Source organism: Myotis davidii, unplaced genomic scaffold (assembly GCF_000327345.1).
Source record: "Myotis davidii unplaced genomic scaffold, ASM32734v1 scaffold325, whole genome shotgun sequence".
Classification (NCBI taxonomy): domain Eukaryota; kingdom Metazoa; phylum Chordata; class Mammalia; order Chiroptera; family Vespertilionidae; genus Myotis; species Myotis davidii.
In genome coordinates, this window is record NW_006296057.1 from 314,232 (window position 1) to 338,797 (window position 24,566).

Sequence of the window (24,566 nt, forward strand, 5' to 3'; positions counted from 1 at the left end):
CAAAGGAATAGAAGGTTGTAAGTAAGAGGGAGTGGCTAATAATGTTAAATGATGCTGAAATATCAAGTAAGATGAAGACTGAACGGGCCCCAACCAACCTCCCGTGGCTTCTGATTGGCCCCAATGGCCAGCCAGGCCAAGGGACCCCACCCATGTACAAATTCGTGCACTGGGCCTCTAGTGTAGTATATTGGCATTCACTCTGCCCCGAGTTGCCAAGGAATATTATTGGTATCCTTGTTGAGTTCTGCCAGTCATTCTGGTGAAAGAATAAAATCTGGCATTGGACAGAAAGAAATACACAAAACAGTTATCACAGTTATAAATCTCTCAGATGATAATACCAAATTCAAATTATTTTATAGTCCCTATTTGAGTTTGTGCTTGTATTAGTAGAGTTTTAATATCTAAAAAATATGTAAGTTCTAATTATGTTGATTGGAAAGAATATTACAAACTTTTCAACGAAATTATTATGTCTTTATCTTTTGGTTATTTAAGGAATTTGTTGTTACTAAGTAGATAGTTTGAGTAGGAAAATTTCCTAAATACTTTTAGTGTACTAGTTTTAGGGTGTGTATGTATAAAAATTCTCAGAAGGTAATGGGTATTTATTTTAAAGAAAATAGCCATTTTGAATATATGAAATTTATTAATTTGACTTTTGCTGAAAACTATTTATAGTACCAATATTAAGATGATATAATACTCTCTAAGAAGGAACACTAGTTTAGTTTGCAGCTCTGTTGCAGAACATGGTGAATCAAAACTTTTTTAGGGCATGATCTTATACTTAATCTATATGTATTTTCCATTTGGGTTACAAAATTAGGTGAATATAAAATAATTTGAATTCCAAAGTGCCCATTAAACTAGCAGTTGAACTTGATAAATTATTGGATTCATCTGCAACTTATTTCTTCATTAGCTACTGTGCAGGGTATTAGAAGGGAGACAATGTTCTCTCCACATTCCTTTTAGGTTTGCCCCTTGATTTCACAGAGAAGTATACTGCTTAAATTGGTGGTAGTTTAGGGCTGCTCTTTCTGACCCTTGTATACATGTTTCTGAGTTGCCAGAGTACACTAAATCAGCGGTCGCCAACCTTTCGGACCTCACAGACCATCAGTGGTCCACGGACCACCGGTTAGCGACCGCTGCACTAAATGGTACCCTGGGGGTGTAGAACATTCAGTGTGTCCAACTTAATTCTTGGATATTGAGCTGTAAATATTATTTGATTGACTGTAGTTTTAACAATTGTTTTTATTTATTTTTATTCCTCAGACAAGACATCTGTATAGATTCTTCTTCATCCCTGAAAGAGAACAAGCAACCTGAAGGTCTGGAATTAAAACAAGGTATGAATCAAGTACTTAATTTTTATATAGCATTTACCTGAAGATTATAAGCACTAATAATACATTTTCAGCTCACCTTATTTTACAGATAGATGACAGAAAAGTTTATTTGATTCAAGATCAAAAGAGTAAAGAATACATCCTTTATTTCATGAGTCCTTTCAGCCCCAGAGTGGTTCTGCCTTAGTGATGTGTAGTTACAGAGGCCACCAGAAAGTTGTCTTAAATAGTTTTAATTTGATGATCTCTGTTACATATCCTTAGTTGTAGATATCAGAGATATGTTCACTGGTAGCTGTGGGTTGTATGTGGAAAAAAGAAATCTTATGGGATAACTTACTTTTTTTTTTGCAGAGATGTCTTGTCCTTGTTTACTGTCTTTCTTATTTATTGTTTTCTATAAGTCGGTATTTTTTGACATTACCATTTACCAGAAGTAAAGTGGCAATTTGTGGTTTATTTGAGCCAAGTAGATAATAGGGCTAATCTTTTAGATATATATTTTTTGTTTGTTTCTTCACATCCTCAATGGGAAAATTGAAAGTAAAAATAAAATTTTATTACTCAAAAATCACATTTTTCCTTTTTCCTGCTAAAAATACTTCAGAGCAGTGATAACCTTTTGCAGCCAAGAGGATTGTAATATTTATGATGTAAGCAACTAATCTTTGATAACTTAGAATAGTTTTCTTTTTAAAACTTGAGTTATAAGAACTTATTTCATGGAGAGAATCAGGTTATCTATTTAAGCAGAATTTTTTTTAACTGTGGTCTGTTACTAATGCTTAATTAACAAATTGAAAAGGTGTTAGATAATGAATTTTGTGATTCTTTCAATTTATATATAGAGAGAGCAAAGCCTAGATATTCTGTAATTCTAACTTATGTACTGTTGAGTTTATAAATATTTCTGCTTGACCTTGAGAATACCATTGCTTTTCAGAAGTCCTCTTTTTGTTAGCCAGACGAAATTATGTCTTTGTATTCTGATTACTTCCGAGCACCTCCCACAGACATAAACTCAGATTCATAGTTTTCATTTACATTTATTTGCCATATATAAATAATGCAAAGCACACATCACTTTCATAAAATGTAGTCATAGTCTTACAGCTCTCGCACCATTTATCTGTGTAATTGGACAACATTGCCGTTGCTTCTGCCTTTGTTTTTACTCTGCATCAGATGAGCAGGCGGTGTGGAGGTTATGCTGCTAGACCATCTGTGTAGAGAAGAATGTCATATAAAGGACAGAAAAAAACTGGAGTGGTCAGGCTGATTCTAGGGAAGAAAGAATGGAGACCTCATTTTACAAAGTAGCCAGTGCCGCCCTCTAAGGGAAGGTGTTTTTCTGCTCCCATGTTCAAGCACCTGGAGTCAGTAGAACTCCCTTCCCAGTGTCAACAGCCTGTTTTGCTTTGGTTTTCTTATGATAACTTCAGTCATTTGAAACCCAGGGATGGAGACAAAGAGGGAGAGAAAAAGGACTCACAGTAGCCAGATACCACAAAGCTTTTATGCATAGGAGGTTTTATAGGCCACTTTGGTTCTCACTGAGGCACCAGAACTGTCAAAAACACACGATCATCAGTAAGTGACAGTAAGCAGAGGTGAAAAAACCTTGAGATCAGAGCACATTAGTTCCATTTTGCAATACAGTTCATGTTGTGACCAAATCTGTAGGAAATGGTTAAACTGAATTTCAACTCTTTTTTTAAGGAAGCAGGGAAATAAGTCTTCTAGAAAAATGTCTATTAAAATATAAAATGTTTTATTGTGTAATGGGATAAACATAAATTACCTAGACGATTCAATTATGTAGAGCTTGTCCCAGATAAATATTTGTATAGCTGAAATCTGAACCAGCTAATAAGTAACTTGCTTGGAAATAGAAATTCTGGTAGGCTCAATACAGATTATTGCCTTTTTTCTAAATGAATTAACATGGCCTATTTTTAATATGCAAAACTTTCAAAATTGATTTAATATTTTCTCTAACTTTTTTTGCACAGCTAGCTATTCTTGCTCACAGTGAGCTCAATAAAAACAATGTAATGCTTTTTGTGAATGCATTGTCATTTTATTTAACGGTTTGGCTGTTTAAGAAAATTCATTGAAGCTTGCTTACTAAAGTAACCCTTTGTTCAGTAGACAAAATGTAAAGCAGCATTGAATTTTCCCTTTGCTCTTTCAGAATAAAATAAATCTTACTGTATGACCTATTAATGGTGTATGATACTGACAGGTTATTTAAATTACATTTTCATTTTTTTCAGCTTCTAAAATATTCAAATATTGTTAAGTATTAACTATGAATTACTTAAATTGAAATTGGCATTTCTTTGTTTAGTACTGGTTTTATTGATTTTGTTGATAAGAAATAACATTTATAAAACTGGTTTTGCTCAAGATGGGTATAGATTATATCCTGACTTCTGTCACATTTTAATAAAGGATTAATATCTGAAGATTCACCTTTCATGTGCAAACATTATTGAAATATAAATATAATCTACTGGGGATTGATTGGTATTGTAGTAAAATAGAAATTCTGTTGAGGTTATTTTCCTGAGTCATTCATTTTTAGCAAGAGGGCAGTTGTAGAAGAAACACCAGATATAGTTTTGCTTTTTGTCTTTAGCATAGCTATGTTTGTATACACATGCACATATACATATGCAAGCCTGAGATCTTACGTTAATTTCTGGAGGATTTCAAGGCTTGTATTATTGAGAAGATATTGTTCAGCTTTTAAAATAATAGTGGTTTATATAAATTTCCTAAATTAGTTATTTGTTTTGTCATTAAAATAAAAACTGCTATTTGTTAAAGGTAGAAAATATTTTTAAAATATCAAATCTCTGCTAATATTAATGAGTTTTTCTATTATGTATCTAAATAAACTTGCTTAAGACATTCAGTAATATTAAAATAATGATCTATATTCAAATTGTTGCTGTAAAGTTTACAATTGGGGAATATGTGTAATTTTGAAAATTATTCTCCTTTGTAACTTCAATTAAGCTCTTGTCCTTGGAAGTTGTTAGGGTAAAACTTTTTTTTTTTTTTATCTTGTCCCAAAGGTACTTTCCCATTGATTTTTTTTTAAAAGAGTGGAAGAGAGGGAGTGAGGGTGGAGAGAGAGAGAAAGAAAAAACAAAAACAAAACATAATTGTGAAAGAGATACATTGATTGGTTGCCTCCTGCATGCACCAGGACCGGAGCATGGTATCCAGCTTGCAACCCACGTGTGTGCCCTTGATTGGGAATCAAATTGGAGACCGTTTGGTATGTGGGCTAACACTATAATCGCTGAACCACATCGGTCAGGGCAGGATACATTTTTTTTTTATTATACATGAGAAATACCTAAGTTAAACGTGGGTATTTAGGTTGAAGATAAGTTGAAATCACTTGAAAATATTTGAAGGTCTGCCAAATGGAAGAGTGATTAGGCTTCATCTATATTGCTTTTGAGAATAAAAATAGGGCCAGCAGATAAAGTTGTCATTTGAATATTTCAAATAATCACAAGTAACAGAAAATGCAGTGGGCTGCCTTCTGAAATACATTCCTGTTGCTGAAGGTGTTTGAAAACAGGTTATAATAAACGGCCACTTGGTGACACTGTTGTAGAGCTGACTCGAGTAAATGTCTGGCTGTTTGGCCTTGATCTTGAAGTTCTTTTCTAGCTTCAGATTCTGTAAACGCCAGTGCCTAGTGCAGTGTCTTCACTTGGGAAGAGTGCATAATAACCGGTTTCTTAAGTTGTTTAATGGAAGCAGGATGAAATACACAATTTCTTTCTAACTCTGCATTTTGTTATTCTGTTAGAGGAAAAGATACTTGATTTAAAATGTCTTTAAATTATATGATGGTTCCTTGGAATGCATACATATGAGTATAATCATAAAAATAAATATGCAACCATATGGCATATAAAATTATCGAAATCAATACTGTGTGTACTACATCTTATTCTGAATCTTTTACATTAGTTTTCTCAGGCACTTTTGTTGTGCTTATGCTCAGATCTGGCCACTTTTTCTTTTTTATTCAGATAACATTGGTTTTTAACAGCAATTTTCAACCTTTTTCATCTCATGGCACACATATATTAATTACTAAATTCTGCGGCACACCAAAAAGATTATATTTTTTCCCCGGTCTCACAGAAGAAAAAGGTATAATTTTCATTTATTCACGTTGGACAGCTATTGTTGTGTTGGCTGTTGTCATTTTTTTATTTGACAATCTAAGGGAAAAGAGGTCAGTGCCCCTGACTAAATAGTCAGGTATTGTATGCTTCAAAAATTCTTGCAGCTCACTGATTGAAAATCTCTTGTTTTATAACATTTTGTAAGTTTCAGATATACAGCATTATAATTTGACATATTAGTTTTTTTAAAAAATGTAGTTGCTGCCGAAATCGGTTTGGCTCAGTGGATAGAGCGTCGGCCTGCGGACTGAAGGGTCCCAGGTTGACATATTATTTTTTAAAAAATGTAGTTGCTGCCGAAATCGGTTTGGCTCAGTGGATAGAGCGTCGGCCTGCGGACTGAAGGGTCCCAGGTTCGATTCCGGTCAAGGGCATGTACGTTGGTTGCAGGCACATCCCCAGTGGGAGATGTGCAGGAGGCAGCTGATCGATGTTTCTCTCTGATCGATGTTTCTAGCTCTCTATCTCTCTCCCTTCCTCTCTGTAAAAAATCAATAAAATATATTTTAAAAAAAATCAATAAAATATGTATTTTTTTTAAAAAAATGTAGTTGCCTCATGCAATTATATTTTGGCTTTCTATTTCATGAGTTAGTGAATTATCTTCTTAATAAGAGCTTTAAGAGATTGAAAATTAGACTTTAAATAAGGAAAAAATGCACCCAGCGGGTGTGGTTCAGTGGTTGAGCATCAGCCCATGAATCAGGAGGTCATGGTTCAATTCCTGGTCAGGGTACATGACTGGATTGCGGGCTCGATCCTCAGTGAGGGGCACTTGCAGGAGACAGCTGTGTCTCTCTATCGATGTTTCTCTCTATCCCTTTCCCTTCATCTCTTAAAAATTATATATATTTTTAAAAAGGGTAAAATAACATTGCCATTGTTTAGTAAAGGTATTAAATATAAAAGTACATGAGACCATTGAATCCTTAAAGTGAGGGATAAATGGAAAAACCCAATTAATTTTCTTTCCTGTTGGTGCTGTTGTTGTTGTTCTAAGGTAGTACTGACTAGGGGAGGCAAAACTGAGTAAGTAGAGGGACTAGAACAGGGGTGGGCAAACTTTTTGACTCGAGGGCCACAATGGGTTCTTACACTGGACCGGAGGGCCGGAACAAAAGCATGGATGGAGTGTTTGTGTGAACTAATATAAATTCAAAGTAAACATCATTACATAAAAGGGTACGGTCTTTTTTTTCAATAGTTTTATTCATTTCAAACGGGCCGGATCCGGCCCGCGGGCCGTAGTTTGCCCACGGCTGGATTAGAATAAAAAGAAATGAATTTGCAGTTTTAATGTTGAATTTTGCTAAAAAGAACTTCACAGCCAATAGCTCAAAGAATAAATACATTTATATAAAATTTAAAAGGTAGAGAAAAATGCCACCAGAGAAACTTCTATTGCTTTGTAAAAGAAGAGAATAAAGATTATCAGCTAATTAAGCAGCATTGGTAGACCCAAGAGTTTTCCATGCCTACCATGTACGCACTGCCGAGTAACTCTCTGGATTGGCAGATGTTTTGTGCTGCCTCTTCCTTTGTTTATCTATACTGCAGGCATGAGCGCTAGAAAGCTGAGCGATACTGGGAGGAAAGTGTTACAGGGCTGCCTGGTGTCGGAAGCAGAGAAGCATATGTACCACTGGCAAAGTTTAAGTCTAATTCCTTTCTTCCTAACCCTAGTTGCCTCCTTGGTCAGCTGTATTCACAGAATGCAGCTTCTCAAAAGGAGTTAACTTCTTTAAAGGATTTCAGACACTGTTCTGGGAAAATGCTGTCCACTTCGACAATTGGTGAAGCAAAGAGTAGTGTAACCATCAGTGCAACTTAAGAATTTACATTTCTTTTCTCATTCCTTTGAGCTTTTCACAAGTTATTACCAACAATAACACCATATGGGATCATCCCTCCTTTTATTTTATTTTTTTTTAAAGATTTTTAATTGATTTTTAGAGAGAGAGGAAGGGAGAGAGAGAAACATCAAAGTGAGAGTGAGAGTGAGACATAAATCCTGAACCACCTTCCTGGGATCGAGCCCACAACCTGGGCATGTGCTCTGACCCAGAATTGAACTGGCAACCTTTAGGGTGCATAGGATGATTCCCAACAAATTGAACTACACTGTCCAGGATCTCCCTGTGTTTTTAAATCTAATTTTTTTCTAACTCTCTGCTTTTTAATTTGTCTCTTTCTATGAGTAGTAGTTAAATGAAAGGGTGAAAATTACATTTTCTATGGCTGTTAGCCCACACTGTTTTTGTACCCTTTGAAAGCCCCTCTGTTGCAATTAAATATGATACTTTTCTAGATTTAAAAAATAATAAACTAAACTGGCAAGGCTTTTAGATGCATAATGCCTTACGTGTTTTGTCAAGAATGAAATTACAAATAACTTGACTCAGTATTTTGAGAGAAGTGTTAATTTTCATGTGTTTTTGTGTTTTTTTATTATACCCATTTTAAACATTCTATTTCTTTGGCTCCGAAACATACTCTAAGGGCAGCTGCTTCGGCGGTCACAAACTCCAAACCGTCATCAGATGTTTGGATCCCCTCTGAATCCTCTGCTTTTATCTAGTTCATTGGGAAAAGTGCTTTCTTGTGTAGAAGTGCTCCTACCAAAGGAAAGATAGCTAACATTAGGCTTGCAATCAGATTTTGTTATCAGTTCCTGACCCTTTTACACATCCCTGACCATTAGTCTATGATTTAATTAGCAGTTTTGGTTGCCACATCATATTATTGATTTATGTTGAGCTTACAGATAACAGACTTTAATTTTTTAAAAATTATTGTTTCTTCCCCCCCCCTTTTATTAAATATATTTTATTGATTTTTTACAGAGAGGAAGGGAGTGGGATAGAGAGTTAGAAACATCAATGAAAGAGAAACATTGATCAGCTGCCTCCTGCACACTCCCCACTGGGGATGTGCCTGCAACCAAGGTACATGCCCTTGACCAGAATCGAACCCGGGACCCTTGAGTCCACAGGCCGATGCTCTATCCACTGAGCCAAACCAGTTAGGGCAATTAATTCCCTTTTAATGTGCATGAATTTCATGCACTGGGCTACTAGTTTATTAATAATAATAATAAAAGATCTGATTGGTAGAGCAGAACTGAGAGAGAGGATTGGGACTGAAGGTTGAAAAAGGCCTGGGCGTAGGGAATCTCTGATCATTTTCCATTGCAGTGACAGCAATTTTCTAAATTGCTCAGTGTGATAAAATTTAAAGTTCTGTTTTCAAGCCATTGAGACTTTTTATCTAGTTTATGTTGTGGCTAAACATTGTTACAAAATAAAGGGAGGTGATTGGGCATGATCCTCCCCCATGAGTGTACAGAGGGAGTGTGGCGTGGCCCAAGAGAGAGGAAGGGTGAGTGATAGATCACAAATCCAAAGGAAAAATTATTATTTCTTAGTTTTTTGAAATAGCTTTAGAGTGTCTATATACTCACTCACTCACCACCTCTTCTCCCTGTTTCCCTTATAATATCTTGCATTAGTGTGGAAAATTTGTTATAATTGATGAGTCAGTATTAAAACATTGTTATTAACTAAAGTCCGTTTACATTAGGGGTCATTCCTAGGGTTTTATATTATATGGCTTTTGATAACTCTATAATAACATGTATCCACCATTACAGTACCATTAGAGTATAGTTTCTCCTCTTCATCCTTCCCCCGGACTCCTGGAACCACCCATCTTTTACTGTCTAGTTTTGTCTTTTCTGGATATCATACAGCTAGAATCACAGAGTATGTAGTATGTAGTCTTTTTACAATGGCTTCTTTCACTTGTCAATGTGCATTTGAGGTTCTTCCATGTCTTTTTGTGATTTGATAGCTCATTTCTTTTGTTGCTAAATAAAAGAATGTACTGCACTTTGTTTATCTGCTGACCTATTGAAGGACATCTTTTTTGCTTCCAAGTCATGAATAAAAGCTGCTACAATCATTTGTAGGCAGGTTTTTGTGTGGACATAATTGTAACTCTGGGTAAATACCAAGTTTAGTTTTGTAAGAAACAGTCAGACTGTCTTTCAAAGTGCCACACCATTTTACATTCCCGCCAACAATGAATGAATTCCTGTTCCAAATTCTTGCTAGCATTTGGTGCTCCATTGTTTTGTATTTTGGCTGTTGTTATAGGTGTGTAATGGTATCTAGTTTTATTTTGTAACACTCTAATGGCATATGATGTTGATTTTCTTCTCATATGCTTTGCCATCCATATATCTTATTTGGTGACTTGTCTCGTCAGATCTTTTCCCTATTTTTAAATTGGGATGTTTGTTTTCTAATTTTTGAGTTTCAAGAGTTCTATAGTTTGGATTTCATTCCTTTATCAGATGTGTTTTGCAGATATTTTCTCTCAGTCTGTGGCTTGTCTTTTCATTCTCATTATTTATTCATATTTACGCATACGTTGTAGATCTATGTATCTTACTTATTGTATTTATTCAGGTGGCTTTAAGAGACCTATGAGAAGAAGATATACTCAGCCTGAATCAACAGTCTAATCTATGAAGCTTGTGGTCATTCTGATTCTGTTAAGATCTGGGAGGCAGAATAGAATGTTTAAGTGTATAGATTTTCAAAATATACTCAGGTTTGACTTTGCTTCTGCCATTTTAGTTTTGTGAACGAAGTTACTTAAACTCTCTGCCCCTCAGTTTCCTCATTTATGAAATGGGGATAATAATTATGAGTGTCTAAGGGGATTGTCAAGGGGGGCGGGGGGAGGACACATATGTAATACCCTTTGTAATACTTTAAGCAATAAAACAATTAAAAAAAGAAAAGAAAAGAAATAATTATGAGTGTCTAATATTATCTTGGCATAAAAGTTATAGAGAAGTGCTTAGTAATAGTAAGTACTCAATAAATATTAGCTCTTGTAAGTATTTCTACCATCATTATTGTTGTCATTAACGCTTTCTGCTTCATCCCCTCCGTATCATCCTGACTATCTAATTGGTAAAATTGTTCCTATATTGAATTATAGTCTGCATGCATTTATGTAACTTTTACTTATTGGTCCTTTTGTGTCCTTTGGATTATGAAAAATACCTCTTCTAAATGATGTCTCTTTGACTTTTGAAGCTGATCCCTTCTATTATCAGAATTTCTTCATTGATCAACCTGTTTTGTAAATAAGTTTTCCTTATCATAAGGAAGTTAAGAAAGTTAACATTTTGGGGATCATAACATTTAAAATATATTAGAATTTAAAAGATAAATAAATTGAAGGTGTAAATGAGCACTCAGAGTTGTAAATGACACCTGGATTTGAGTGATGTCCAAGGCCCAAGGGGCTGAGAGCTATAATCTGCATTTATATTCACTTGTCATCAGTTATAGAAGTTTTATAACAAATGCATTTTAAAAAATTATGGTGTACTAACTTTATTAATTAAAATCCTTGATGAAAACGTATTTTATCTTAGAAAATGGCTGTAGGCATTCTCTTTTAATGTATTGGTTTAGAACAAAGTGTTTGAAAAGCGTATGAAAAGATTTGGGGTAATTGCAGTGTGCATGGGGTCCCGCTTACTAATGATTTTTCCCCTTTTTTTATAGTTTATAAAGCAAAGTATTTTAAACTCTTTCTAGAATGGCATTTTGCTTCAATAATCAGCAGTGCCCTATCCCCAAAGGGTTTCCAATGTCAGTTTTCAATTTGTAATGTAGAAGCTTCACTGTGGTGTAAAGTTTTACGATATTTTATTTAGGAAAAAAAATCACAGAACTCCATATGATGGTATAAATTTCCCAATGCTTACATGTTTTAAATTGGAATGAAAAATACATTAAATTTTACATTAAATTATATGTTTTCAAAGTGGAGGAGTCAGTGGGATGGGGAATTATAGAATATGTTTGGGACTCCATGGTGGGAGGTGTGGGTCAAAGAAGCCCGTTAAGCATAAATAGGAAATTTTGACTAAGGCAATCAGATAACATGGTTCTTTCCCACTTTTTTTGTTTGTTACAGGCAAAGGGGAAGATAGTGATGTTCTCAGTATAAATGCAGATGCTTATGACAGCGACATAGAAGGCCCATGCAATGAAGAGGCAGCTGCTCCTGAGGTCCCAGAAAATACAGTCCAGAGTGAAGCTGGTCAGATAGATGATCTGGAGAAAGACATTGAGAAAAGTGTGAATGAGATTCTGGGACTGGCAGAGTCTAGCCCAAAGGAGCCCAAAGCAGCTACCCTCACTGTTCCTCCACCAGAAGATGTTCAGCCTTCTGCACAGCAGCTGGAGCTCCTAGAACTTGAGATGAGGGCAAGAGCCATTAAAGCCCTGATGAAAGCCGGTGATATAAAAAAGCCAGCCTAGTTATTTAATTTGAACCTGAATTTTAGGTGTGTTTGAACAAAGCCACATGATATGACTTTGTATCTGAAATTTATTTGGGTCTTACATGATATTTCTCATGTAACCCTTGTTAGATAAACTCAATCTAGACCTAAAATACCTATGGCTATTTTTGTTGATGTTACTTTTATATTATATATGTGTTATTGTCTTATGAGTTCATGACAAATATTGTTAGATAATTGGATACTTTGTTAGATAGTATTTTAGCTTGTCTGCAGATTAATATCTGAAAAGCCATTAGCAGAGTCATGGTAATTTTTTTCTTAATTTTTAAATATTTTGGTACCAAGCCTAAAAGCTTAAGAAAAATTGACTAAGCATGTTGCTTTTAAGACCACCTATATTTTGCAATGAAATATTAAATTAGTGCTCCTAGATTTGTTAACAATTGAAGAATTTTAGTTATGCTCATATGCACCTTGAAAATACGTATTATCTTGAAGATATATACCTTCTCTAGTTATGGATTTACTAGTAAAAACCGAGTAACATCTTTTACTGTAAGGCTTAGAGATCTGAAATGTCTGAGAAAAACTTATTTAATAAAGAAAAAAAGGACTTAATGTAAGTCAGTTTTTAATAATGTAGAGTAGTTGTCCAGCTTTAGTTCCAATAGACAAGCCATTCTGACAGGTATTTGATTTTTATTGGACACTTTGTTGAAGTGTTTTTCTTCACTAAAAAGGGAACACGTTTTCATTTTCATTCCAAGCTATCGGGAAGAGGAGAATATTTTATCATAGAGATGTTCGTCTGTTGTTTTTGCTTGAAGATCTGATGTGCTATAATTCCATGAATTAAAAATAAAAAAGACTGTCACTCTGAATTTGAAGACTTTTGATACTTTTCCAAAAGCAAAATTAATTTCAGGAAGCTTTGATAAGTCGATGTTATAATTAATCTAATTTTGTATAGTTTTTGTAAATAACTAATAGTTATGGATGCATTTTACCCCATCATTAATTGTAGTTGTTTGATACCAAAATACATATAGGTAGAGATGCTTAATTTAAAATAAATTGTGTTTTTTTTCCTAAAATATAAATCTTGAACTGTTGTTTTTATAGTTGCTCACAATTATAATGTATTTTATGTATAAGCCACGCTTTCCAAATATTCTATGAGGATTTTCCTCAGACACTAAACTTTCAGGGTTTGTTTTATAGCCAGCTTAATTATATATATACTAGAGGCCCGGTGCATGAAATTTTGCATGGGTGCAGTCCCTAGGCCTGGCCGGCCATAGAAGTGCGAGCATCTGGCGTGGAAGGGCAGGTTCCAGCTGACCTCTGGCTTCTGGGCAGCACCTGGGCCCCCGCTCACACCTGCCTTGACCTTGCGCCGCCCACTCACTTGCTCCACCATCCTGCTGCGGTCCTGCTCTCGTGGGGGCTTATTGGGGCTTATCGGGGCTTATCAGGGCCAGCAGCACCTCCACTACCGCCTGCTGCCAGCACCGCATTGCCAACACCCACCATGTTCCACGCTGCCCCAGCAGTCAAACTCCTGGTCTCCTCGTCGAACGACCGCCTGAGGGAACAATTTACATATTAGGCTTTTATTATATAGGATTTTAGAAGGTGACTTACAGAAATAGGGAGTATTTATGGAACATTGGAGTTGCAGTTATAAATTCTTTTTGTTCCTAAACAATAAATAACTTTGTCATGTGTTTTTTCTCCCTGAATCTTTCTGGTGAAGCGAGAAGCCTGCATCATTTGAAAAGCTTCTCTTAGGCTGGTAAATGTGAATATGGTTTAAGTAGTGGTTTAAATATGGTTTCTTGTAAACTGCTTTAAGAAAAAAAAAGCATTGATTATAGTAACATTTTCTGTCAACTTACACTAAAAGTTAAAATGGTAAAATACTGCATAATAAACTGTAATAATGCTGCTACTAATTATAAAATGCAGTTGATGATGTGTGTGATTAAACATATGGGAGTAGGAAAAGGCCTGAGTTTTGTGTAGCTGATTAAGTCCCCACCTTCAGCATTGTGTGCTCTATTCAGCGTGCAGGCGGGTTAGAGGACATTTGAGTAGAGTTGGTATGTGTGAGGTGGAATGAGCTGAGCAAATTAGAGGTTACTGAGAGTCCTACTTAGAAAAGCAACTTTTTATCTTGTTCTTTTTTAATGTTGAAAGACAGAGCTTTTTGAAAATGAATGGCTTTAGAGAACAGGGATAAGTTTGCTCTAGACATGCCTAAGTAATGAGAAAATAACATATATTGATCTGATGCTGTTATTTAAATCATCTGCTCACAGGTATTTATTGATTACCTTTAAGGTGTTTAGTCTTCTTCAGAATCTTAAACTCAAAGATGTTACAGTATAGATTTAAGCGTAGAATAGACTGACTAAAAGGGTGCTACTTCCTTTTATATCTCATTCCTCCTTCCTTTGCCAAGGTAAGGAAGATTTCTAGACAATGTTCCATTAATTAAAAGAAAAAATTTGGCAGCCTAATTTTCCATTTAAAGCAGTCCATTTGACTAGGAAGTTGGCCAAAATCTTGAATGATAGGTGGCAACTGATAATAATGGGGTCCTCTGCACTAGACCTTGGCCCACTTTTTGATGTTCCTGCTAATTTACACACTAAGATATATCCTAAAAACCTATTACCACATTACCTGTGTAACATACTAATTATGGAAAATCACCTAAACTCAAATCCTTTTGTTGAGCACCATCAATTCCTTAAAACTACCAGACAATATATCCTTTAAAAATATATCTTGTTACCAAAACCTATTTTCAATAAATTATTAGATCCCAGGGCATGATTAGCTATCTGAGTAGAGGTGTTCAAAGTCATTTGAACAGAAATAACAATTTGTGACAAAATATGATGTAGGTAAAAAGTAGGTTTACAGTTAATTCTATGGAAAATAATACAATAATAAATAATACAAGAATAAACTTTTGCATACTCACAACTGTAAACCTACTTTTGCCCCACACTGTATTTATTTTTTAATAGTGTTTTCAAGGTAGATAAAGCTGGGGTGAACCCATAATTTGGGCCAAATATAGCTGGCAACCTAAAAGTTTTAAAATTTCACAGTTCTGTTCCATCATAAAAAGTAGGAAAAGAGAGTTCAGTTATACTTTTTCCTCTATTGTACCTGTTTAATTCTTAAAAAGTAAAAGACTAATATGCTTTAACTTAAAACTACTAGATTTTATCTTCAAGTACACTCCCTTTTTAGAACAAAAAATACTAATGAATATGTTAGTGGGAACTCAAGTACATTTCCTTGATATTTAATCATTTTGAAAAGCATTGTGATGCAGCTCAGGCTCCTGGCTCAGTTGGCTGGAGCATCCTCTTGTACACAAAAAGGTTGGGGGTTTGGTCCCTGGTCAGAGTGCCTGCCATCAATGGATGTTTCTCCTTCTCTCCCTTCCTCTCTAAAATCAATAAAAATTAAATTAATAAAAGCATTGCGATACAATAAAAAGAGTGGAGTTAAATGAAAAGAGTGAGAGTTCAGGGAGAAGGTCCTGATTCTGTCTAAACCACCTGTGTAACCTTGGATGGAAATATGCCCAGTAGGTGTGGCTCAGTGGTTGAATGTCGACCTATGAACCAGGAGGTTGCACTTAGATTCCTGGACAGGGCACATGCCCGGGTTGTCGGGACTGGTTGGTGTGACTCGCACGGCTCCGTTCTATCCATACACTTAATTGAAACTCTGAATGTTTCAGGGTGGACGTCATTGTCCTGAATTTTCCAGCATTGCACTGGTGCCTCCAACTTGCACCAAATCTGTTGAGAAGTCATTTGTTATTTTGATTCTGTTTACTTATATGTGTCCTGTTTGTTTCTCTGGAAGCTGTTAGGAGCTTATCATTATTCCCAGTATTCTGAAATTAATTGATGATGTGTCAGAGGACGGATTTTTTTTTTAAAAAGATATTTTCCTGCCTTATACCCTGGCCATGTGAAAACCCCGCCAGGTAAGTGCAGGGGAGCCTACACTAGAAATGATCAGATTCACCTTTTCTCCAGGCTCCGTCCTAGTCCTCAAATCAGAAACTGTTGGATCTTTTTTCCTTCATTGAAGGTGTACTCTTTCAGGGGCAAATTTTTATGTCATTTGGTTCTGGGAAGTTTTTAAACATTGCTTCTTGGATGAGTTCCCTCTACTGTTATTCTGGAGCTCATTAAGATATTGATATCTAGGCCTGGTTTTTTAATTTATTTTTTTTGAATTGTTAAGAGTTTATTTAAGCCAAACTTAATTTCCAGAAAGCAAGATCTCAAATGCTCCCTATTTTTTATTGTCTCTATTTTCCACCTTTTTCTTCTACTTTCTTACATATATTCTCAGTATTCTCTTCCAGTTCTTTCAATGATTTAAAAAAATTTTTTCTATCATATTTTTATTTTTTAACATTTTTTCCAAACTTATTTTTACTATCCAAAAGGCCTTTTTGTGTTTTGATCTCTGAATGTTTCCTTTTAAAAATAGCATTGTGCTCTTGGTGTGTAGGGCAATGGCTCCATCCTGTGTCTTGGGGATCTGGCACATACCTTGTGAGGCCTGGGCCATGCAGGCAGAGCATGACCTCTGACCAGCCTTAGCCTTGGAGCAGCACCCTGAGGTCCTCCCAGAAACATGGCCAGAGAGGCAATCTTGTCAGGACCCATCACAACATTTTCTCGTCTGCCTTTTTTTCTTGAGAGGGACTCGCTGTCTTGCAGAGGATATCTTGAGGCAGTTTTCCCATCTGCCTCTGGTTTCTCTGAGATCTGAGACTGTCTTGCCCCACGTAGGGCACCACTGCAGGCTATGAATTGCTTAGCTCTTCAGCAACAGTGTCCCATCAATCCTCTTCATCTTTTACTTTGTCATTACCCTGCACAAGGACCGTGGGGACTGGGCACCTTTGACTACTCTCTTTTTCATTGTCTATGCAAGTAATAAGCTGCCTGAATCACAGAGAGCTCGTTGTTTTTCTTTACCAGCTAAATCTGCCTACTTGGCCCTCGCCCTGGCCTTTTGCTTTTTAGTTTCATGGATGTAACATTTTACCTCTCTGAGGATGTTAATTTTAGTGGTTATTTTCAAGTTGTCTTCTACTTTTTGCCTTCTAGTTCCTTCAAGTTAATTTTTTTCTTGTTTTCCTCTCTATCTGATGTTTCTCAAATTCCCTTAACTCTTTGGTGATGTTTGGCTGTTTTCGTATGTATGTATGCATGTATGCATGTATGTATGTATGTATGTGTGTGTGTATGCATGTGTGTATGTATGTGTATGTATATATGAGTAAGACACTAAAAAGCTGATTGAGAGCTCTCTTTGTGAATGAGGCTCATTAATTGGTAGAATTCACTTTCCCTCGGGCTGGCTGAGGCTATCCACAGTTCACTCTGAAGGCTTTTTACTGACTCCTCGTATTTTCATAGCTAACCCTGCCCTTAACTCCACGTGGTATGCCTGAGTTGATGCCTGTGGCCTTGAGGAATGAAGACCAGCTTTCATGTTTCACCCACTGTATTCTATCTTTGGAGGAATGTGGGATCTTCGTTACTGAACCTCGCTGGGATTTGTGTTTAGAATCAAGTTGCTTCTTGGTTTCCTGTAGGCCCCCTTGGGTTGAACCTTCTTCATCAATGAGGTCAATTCCCCTCAATTATTTGTGTTTCAACTGCCAAAATTTTCTTAACCAATCTGTCTATTGATCTAAATGGGTTAGTCCTTTCAATATCTATACTTGTTATTTTGGAGGACTTTGATGAGGGAACAGTGGCAAATGTGGTATTTAGTATTCTTTGTTTAAGCAGATGTTATTTGATTCCTTAACCTGTTTTTGCTTTCTCAATATTAAGAGGTGTGTTTTTTTTCTAACTCTGAATTTAATGGAGAATCTTGGTCATAAATGGGAAGGTGTGAGAGAAAGATGGACAAGGATGACAGCAGGTGAGAAAGCGATCCTTGCAGCAGGCAATGACACTCGGTTATGCAGGCGGTCATGTATTTTTCTTCTTTCACTCCAGTAACTTTTAGTAAAATATGTGTTGATGTTAGTTATTTGTTGTTTATGTTCTCAGATATGCAGTATGTTATCTGATTATATCATTTCACATCCTTTTCCTTTTAATTTCAAGAACATTTACTTGAATTATTATAGTATTTGTTCTTATCTCTTGCTTTGGTTTTCTTATAATTTACATTGGGTTTGACTATCTTCAATACTGTATATGTATGTCACTTTCTTGTGAATCTTTGTTATTCTCATTTTGAGTTTAAAATTTTTCATTTTTCACCTAATTCTCTTAAGGTACTATCTGTTGTACTAGTATTTATTCACTCTTATGTTCCTTTTATGTTAGTTTCTATTTCTGAAATGATTCTTTTTCTTTCTCATTCTTCCCTGAGTTATTTCATATCTAATTCCAGTTCATGTTGTTTTAAGGATTTGTATCATTTTCTTAATAATGTTAATCTCATTTTAAAGTACAAGGTAGTAGTTTTGATATGTTCTGTGGGTCTGTCTTTCTGGTTGCTTGTATTGTCGGTCGAGATATTATTCTGCTCATTATCTTTTATAACAATCGTGCATAGGATTTGACTTTAATACTTTTGTACCTTATTTTTATGTGAAGCCCATTTTTCTGACCTTTTAGAAGGACCTGGTTCAGTTTGTTTTTTCTACATTAATGCTCACTTGTCTTTTTGTACTCTAATGTTCAAAACATTGTCCTTGCTTTCTAAGTTTGCCTGACTTTCCTCCTCCCCCACGTTTACCTGGACTTCTCTATCCTGCTCATTTTGATTCAATAACCAGTTGATTCTTCTTTGTGTGGGACTCTGTCCTGGAAGGGCCCCCTGGTTGGCCAGTTTCCGGGAGTTCTCAGCGGGTAGGCTGATCCAGCTCTTTTCAGACCTTACACCTTGCATTCACCTGCTCTGATTAGAGGCAGAGCCCCTCCCAGTTTCGGTAGTCTCAGATTGGTTTGCTATCACTTCTACTAATTCTGGGTCTCCTAGAATCAGGCCTATTAGATGCCCAGTTGGCGTCCCTTTGGCTTCCCCTACAGTAGTGCTGATATTACGAAGATCCTATGACTGGGTGGTGGTTTCTTCTAACATGCTTATATTTGGGAGTTATGGGATATACCTATATTTTGTTTTATTTTAAGTGTTATGTTGTCCATGGGTTTTTGTTTTTCTTTCTATTGCTCTGCCTTGTTTATGTAGGGAATTGGAGAGATTAAAAAAGCTTTTGGTACCACTACCTTCCCAGGATACTCATGTGTTTTCATCTTAAAATATGTATTCAGTCTTTATTATATACAAATAATAATGTATTGTATATCAAGGAGAACTAATTTATATGTAAATATCTTACTGAATTATTTAAAAATTATTTTGTAAATATGTATTCTTTAAATTATTTTGTAAATATGTATTCTTTAAATTATTTTGTTAATTATGACAAGACTTTCTTAAGTTTTTTTTGTTATTTTCTTTAAATTTTAAAACCAAAGCCTGTTTATTCTACTTGGTAGGAGCAGTTGTTAGCCTGAAGGCAAAATAAGTTCTGCTCCTTAATAGCAAAGGAATATAGCATCATTAGGTATAATAGTTCATGTCAGTTTAAGGATTTTTTAAAAATCTATTAAGACTAAAACTCATTTATATAAAATTATGGTATTATAGATTCAAAGGACCAGTATTTTAACATTTTAAAACTCTTTAGAAGTTTTAAAAGATTGGTTTTTTTCTTTGAACAGCTTATACTTATTTGTCACTCTTCTGTTTTAGTATATCTTCTCAGTCTGGAACGAACCCATCTTCTCAAAGTCCAAGAGAGTACTGACTACATGTTTTGGTAGGTAACTGATTTTTCCTTCTAAATACATTTGAGGTAGGATTTTATTTTTCTTTTTGGTTAATCCTCCCCTGAGGATATTTTTCTATTGAATTTTAGAGAGAGTGGAAGGGAAAGGGAGAGATATATAGAGAGAAACATTTATGTGAAAGAAACGCATTGATTGGTTGCCTCCTGATCATGCCCTGACCCAGGCCAGGGATCCAGCCTACAACTGAGGTATATGCCCTTGACCGGAATCGAACCTGGGACCCTTCAGTCTGAGGGCCGATGCTCTATCCACTGAGCCAAACTGGCAAGGGCTGATGTAGGATTTTTAATAAGAATCTATCTTTAACCATGGCCATTTGGCTTGATTGGAGTGTCATCCCATACACCAAAAAGGTTGTGGTTTTGATTCCCGGTGAGGGCGCATGCCTAGGTTTTGGGTTCAATCTTGGCCTGGGGCATGGTAGGAGGCAACCTATTGATGTTTCTCTCTCACATCAATGTTCCTCTTTCTTTATCACCCTTCCCCTTCCTCTCTTTAAAATCAGTAGATATGTCATAGGGTGAGGATAAAACATATTTTTTAATTCTATCTTTAGTGTAATTAAAATCACCACCTTAATAGAAATAGGGTATTATTTCCTATCACATTTATTAGTCTATTATAACATGCTCACAAAATAAACAAGGAAAGACACAAATGAAAACCCTCTGTCTGAGATGAGATTAAGAACGTATCAGTACATACTACCACCTAAAGTTTTCCCCTCTGTCCTTTGAAGTAGCTGATAGCTATAAAATAACCTTTGGGGTATTAAACACCTGTGTAATAGCTTATCTGTGGGATTTTTCTATTAGTAAGCATGGCAGAAGAGAATATAATATCAAAAACACTAAGATATCAAATTAAAATCTGATTATGAAGTCCTTTGGCCTATACATGGTTATATAAACCTCTGTGTTTATTTATATGACAAATATGTAATATGATAAAAGTGTTTATTATGTTTATCTTATTTACAGCCAGATTTAAATATTAAAATATTGCATTTGTTGGGACAAGTTTCATGTTTTATAGTTCTTGCCATTCACATTAAAAATGTAAATGGAATACTTATACATTCCGAAGCCTGCAAAAAGGTTTTAGCTGCACACTAGGCTAATCATGCTGCTGCTGTAGTCACAAGAGAAAGAACCAAAGACAATTACTATAAATACAGCAGGGAGAGGAAACTGTGGAGGACATGTAATCATCCCTGCTTGTTTTTTAAATACGTATTCATACAATTGGCTATTCTGTTTTAAATATATCTTAAGATGCCATCTTTCCTCACCGAATGTGTAGATCCTTTCTCAGAAGTTAATGTGAATTTTAACCTATGGCAAAAAATCTGCCTTAAATAACTTACTCTTTTCCATGTTGAGTGAGTGAATCATTCCATCCTGGTATAGAACATGGTTATGTCAACATATGACAACTGTAAGAACTCAGTTTTCATATTTCCATCTGTGCGTTAGTGTTAATTGATGCTGTTAAATACCATGCTAGCCTTTAGTGAAGGACGGGCACTTTGCTAATAGCTTTTGGGCCCTAAAATGAGTCTGTATTAGGTGCATTGATTGGGAATTCGGGAATCTTTAAATTATGGTTCTTCCTCACGTGTTTAAATGTTGTGAGTTGTCAGTCTCTTTATAGCATTAAATTATTGAGGTGACATTGGTTAGTTACATTGTATAAATTTCATGTATACAACTTGATGATCCAACAGCTGTATACTCTATTGTGCGCTTGCCACCTGTAGTGCAGTCTTTTTCTGTCACCATATATTTGATCCCCTTTATCCTTTTCATCCTCTTCCCGCTCCCTCTTCCACTCTGGTAACCACTGTTCTGCTGTCTGTCTATGAGTTTGTTTGTTCGTTTGTTGCTTTTTGTTGTATATCCCACGTATGAGTGAAAGCATATGGTTTTTGTTCTTTTCTGTCTGACTTATTTCACTTTTTTAGACTGATACTGTAACAATCCATCCATGTTGTCCCAAATGGCAGTATTTCATCAATTTCTATGGCAGAGTAGTGTTCCATTGTGTGTGTGTGTGTGTGCGCGTGTACGTGTACTACATCTTTATCCAATCATCTTTCAAAGGACACTTTGTTTATTCTATATGTTGGCTAATGTGAATAATGAATGTTGCAATGAATGTAGGAGGTACATATATCTTTACAAATAAATGTTTTCAAAATGTGGGGGTAGATATCCGCAAGAGGCATTGCTGGGTCATATGGCATCTCTCTTAATTTTTTGAGGAGCCTCCATGCTGTTTTCCATAGTAGCTATGCCCGTTTACATTCCCACCAGCAGTGTGCAAGGCTTCCCTTTTCTCCACTCCTCTCCAACACTTCTGATTCTTGTCTTGGTGATAATAGCCATTCCCACAAGTGTGAGGTGCAGTCTCATTCAGATTTGGATTTGCATTTTTCTTATAAATAGTGATGTTGAGCATCTTTCCATATATCTATTGGCCTCTGTGTTTTCCTTGGGAAAGTGTCTGTTCAGGTCCTCTGCCCATTTTTATTGAGATTTGTGTTTTCCTGTTGTGTTATCTGAGCTCTTTACATATTTTGGATATTAGCTTCTTATTGGCGGTATCATTTACAAATGTATTTTCCCATTTTGGTTGATTGCCTTTTGTTTTGTTGAGTCTTTTGCTATGCAGAAACTTTTTTAAAAATATATTTTATTGATTTTTTACAGAGAGGAAGGGAGAGGGATAGAGAGTCAGAAACATCGATGAAAGAGAAACATCTATCAGCTGCCTCTTGCCCCCCCCCTACTGGGGATGTGCCTGCAACCAAGGTACATTCCCTTGACCGGAATCGAACCTGGGACCCTTGAGTCCACGGGCTGACGCTCTATCCGCTGAGCCAAACCGGTTAGGGCTATGCAGAAACTTTTTAGTTTGATGTAGTCCCATTTATTTATTTTTGCTTTTATTTTCCTTTCCGTTGGGATCAAGTTCACTAAAACCTCTCTGAGAACAAGGTCCTTAAGTTTAGTGTCTTTGTTTTCTTCTACATGTTTTTATTGTTTCAGGTCTTATTTTCAAGTCTGTAATCCATTTTGAGTTAATTGTCGTGTATGATGTCAGCAGTTTGGTTTCATTCTTTTGCATATGTTTTTCCAGCTCCATTTATTGAAAAGGCTTTCCTTCCTCCATTATATGTTTTTGGCTTTTTTGTCAAACTTTAGTTGTCCATATATGTGTGAGTTTATTTCTGGGCTCTCAATTCTGTTTCATTGGTCTGTGTGTCTGTTTTTTCTGCCAATACCATACTGTTTTGATTATTGTAGCTTTGTAGTATAGTGTGAAGTCAGGGATTGTGATGCTTCTGGCCTTCCCTCCCCACTCTGACTGCCCCCCCCCCCAGCATTGCTTTGACTATTCAGGGTCTTTTATGGTTCCATACAAATTTGAGAAATTTTTGTTCTATTTCTTTGAAAAATGCCATTGGGATTTTGATGGAGCTTGCATGAAATATGTATATTGCTTTAGGTAATATAGCCATTTTAGCAATGTTGATTCTCCCAATCCGTGAACATATACTATCTTTTCATTTATTTTTGTCTTCAATTTCTTTCAACAATGTCTTATAGTTTTCAGTGTACAGATTCTTCACTTTATTTGTTAAGTGTATTCCTAGGTATTTTGTCCTTTTTGTTACAATTGTAAATAAGATTGTTCTTTTCTTTTCTGATATTTCATTGTTAGTATACAGAAATTCAGTGAGTTATCAATTATAAGCACATATTATAAATTAGTTTTAAATTGTTTGCCTTTATTAGCTGAATATTATCAGAAAATAGAGTTTTGAATGGTAGGAAAATGAGGTTTATATATAGAACTTCCGGAACTACCAAGTGGATAGGAAACAGAGGTGAGGCTCCCCACATGAGCTTGGTTGATATGTCTACTTTAAACCAGCCCTACCTGACCAACTTTTTTTTTTTTCTAAATATATTCTTATTTATTTCAGAGAGGGAGAGAGAGAGAGAAACATCTATGATGAGAGAGAATCATAGGTTCGCTGCCTCCTGCACGTTCCACACTGGGGATTGAGTCTGCAACCCAGCTTGTGCCCTGACCAAGAATTGAACTGTGATCTCCTGGTTCCTAGGTCAATGCTTAACCACTGAGCCACACTGGCTGGGCCTGACCAATTTTTTTTAAAGATTAAAATTATCCTTTTTCCTTTTTTAAAAATATTTTTCCCTTTATTAAGATATTACAAATGTGTCCCAGCAACCCAGCTTGCCCTGACCAAGAATTGAACTGTGATCTCCTGGTTCCTAGGTCAATGCTTAACCACTGAGCCACACTGGCTGGGCCTGACCAATTTTTTTTAAAGATTAAAATTATCCTTTTTCCTTTTTTAAAAATATATTTTCCTTTATTAAGATATTACAAATGTGTCCTTATCCCCCCAATGTCCCCTCATCCCCCCAATTCTGCCCTCACCCTCACCCCCTATTGTCCACATCCATCACTTATGCTTATATGCATGCATACAAGTCCTTTGGTTGATCTCTCCCCCTCACCCCACCCTCCCCTACCTTCCCCCTGAGTTTTGAGCATCTGATCGATGTTTCTCTGTCTCTGCATCTTTTTTTGTTCATCAGTTTATGTTGTTCATTATATTCCATAAATGAGTGAGATCATGTGATATTTATCTTTCTCTGACTGGCTTATTTCACTTAGCACAGAG

General features: G+C 35.9%; 1 protein-coding gene across 1 annotated transcript in view; it reads left to right on the forward strand.

Annotated features, from left to right (window-relative positions):
* The window catches only part of CAAP1 (caspase activity and apoptosis inhibitor 1), a 28,592-nt gene extending 15,583 nt beyond the window's left edge, over positions 1-13,009 (forward strand). The window contains exons 4-5 of the mRNA XM_006770995.2: positions 1,288-1,361; positions 11,582-13,009. Coding sequence (XP_006771058.1) covers positions 1,288-1,361; positions 11,582-11,928 — 421 coding nt within the window. The 3' untranslated portion in view covers positions 11,929-13,009. The remainder of the gene's footprint in view (positions 1-1,287; positions 1,362-11,581) is intronic.
* The last annotated feature ends 11,557 nt before the right edge of the window (positions 13,010-24,566 follow it).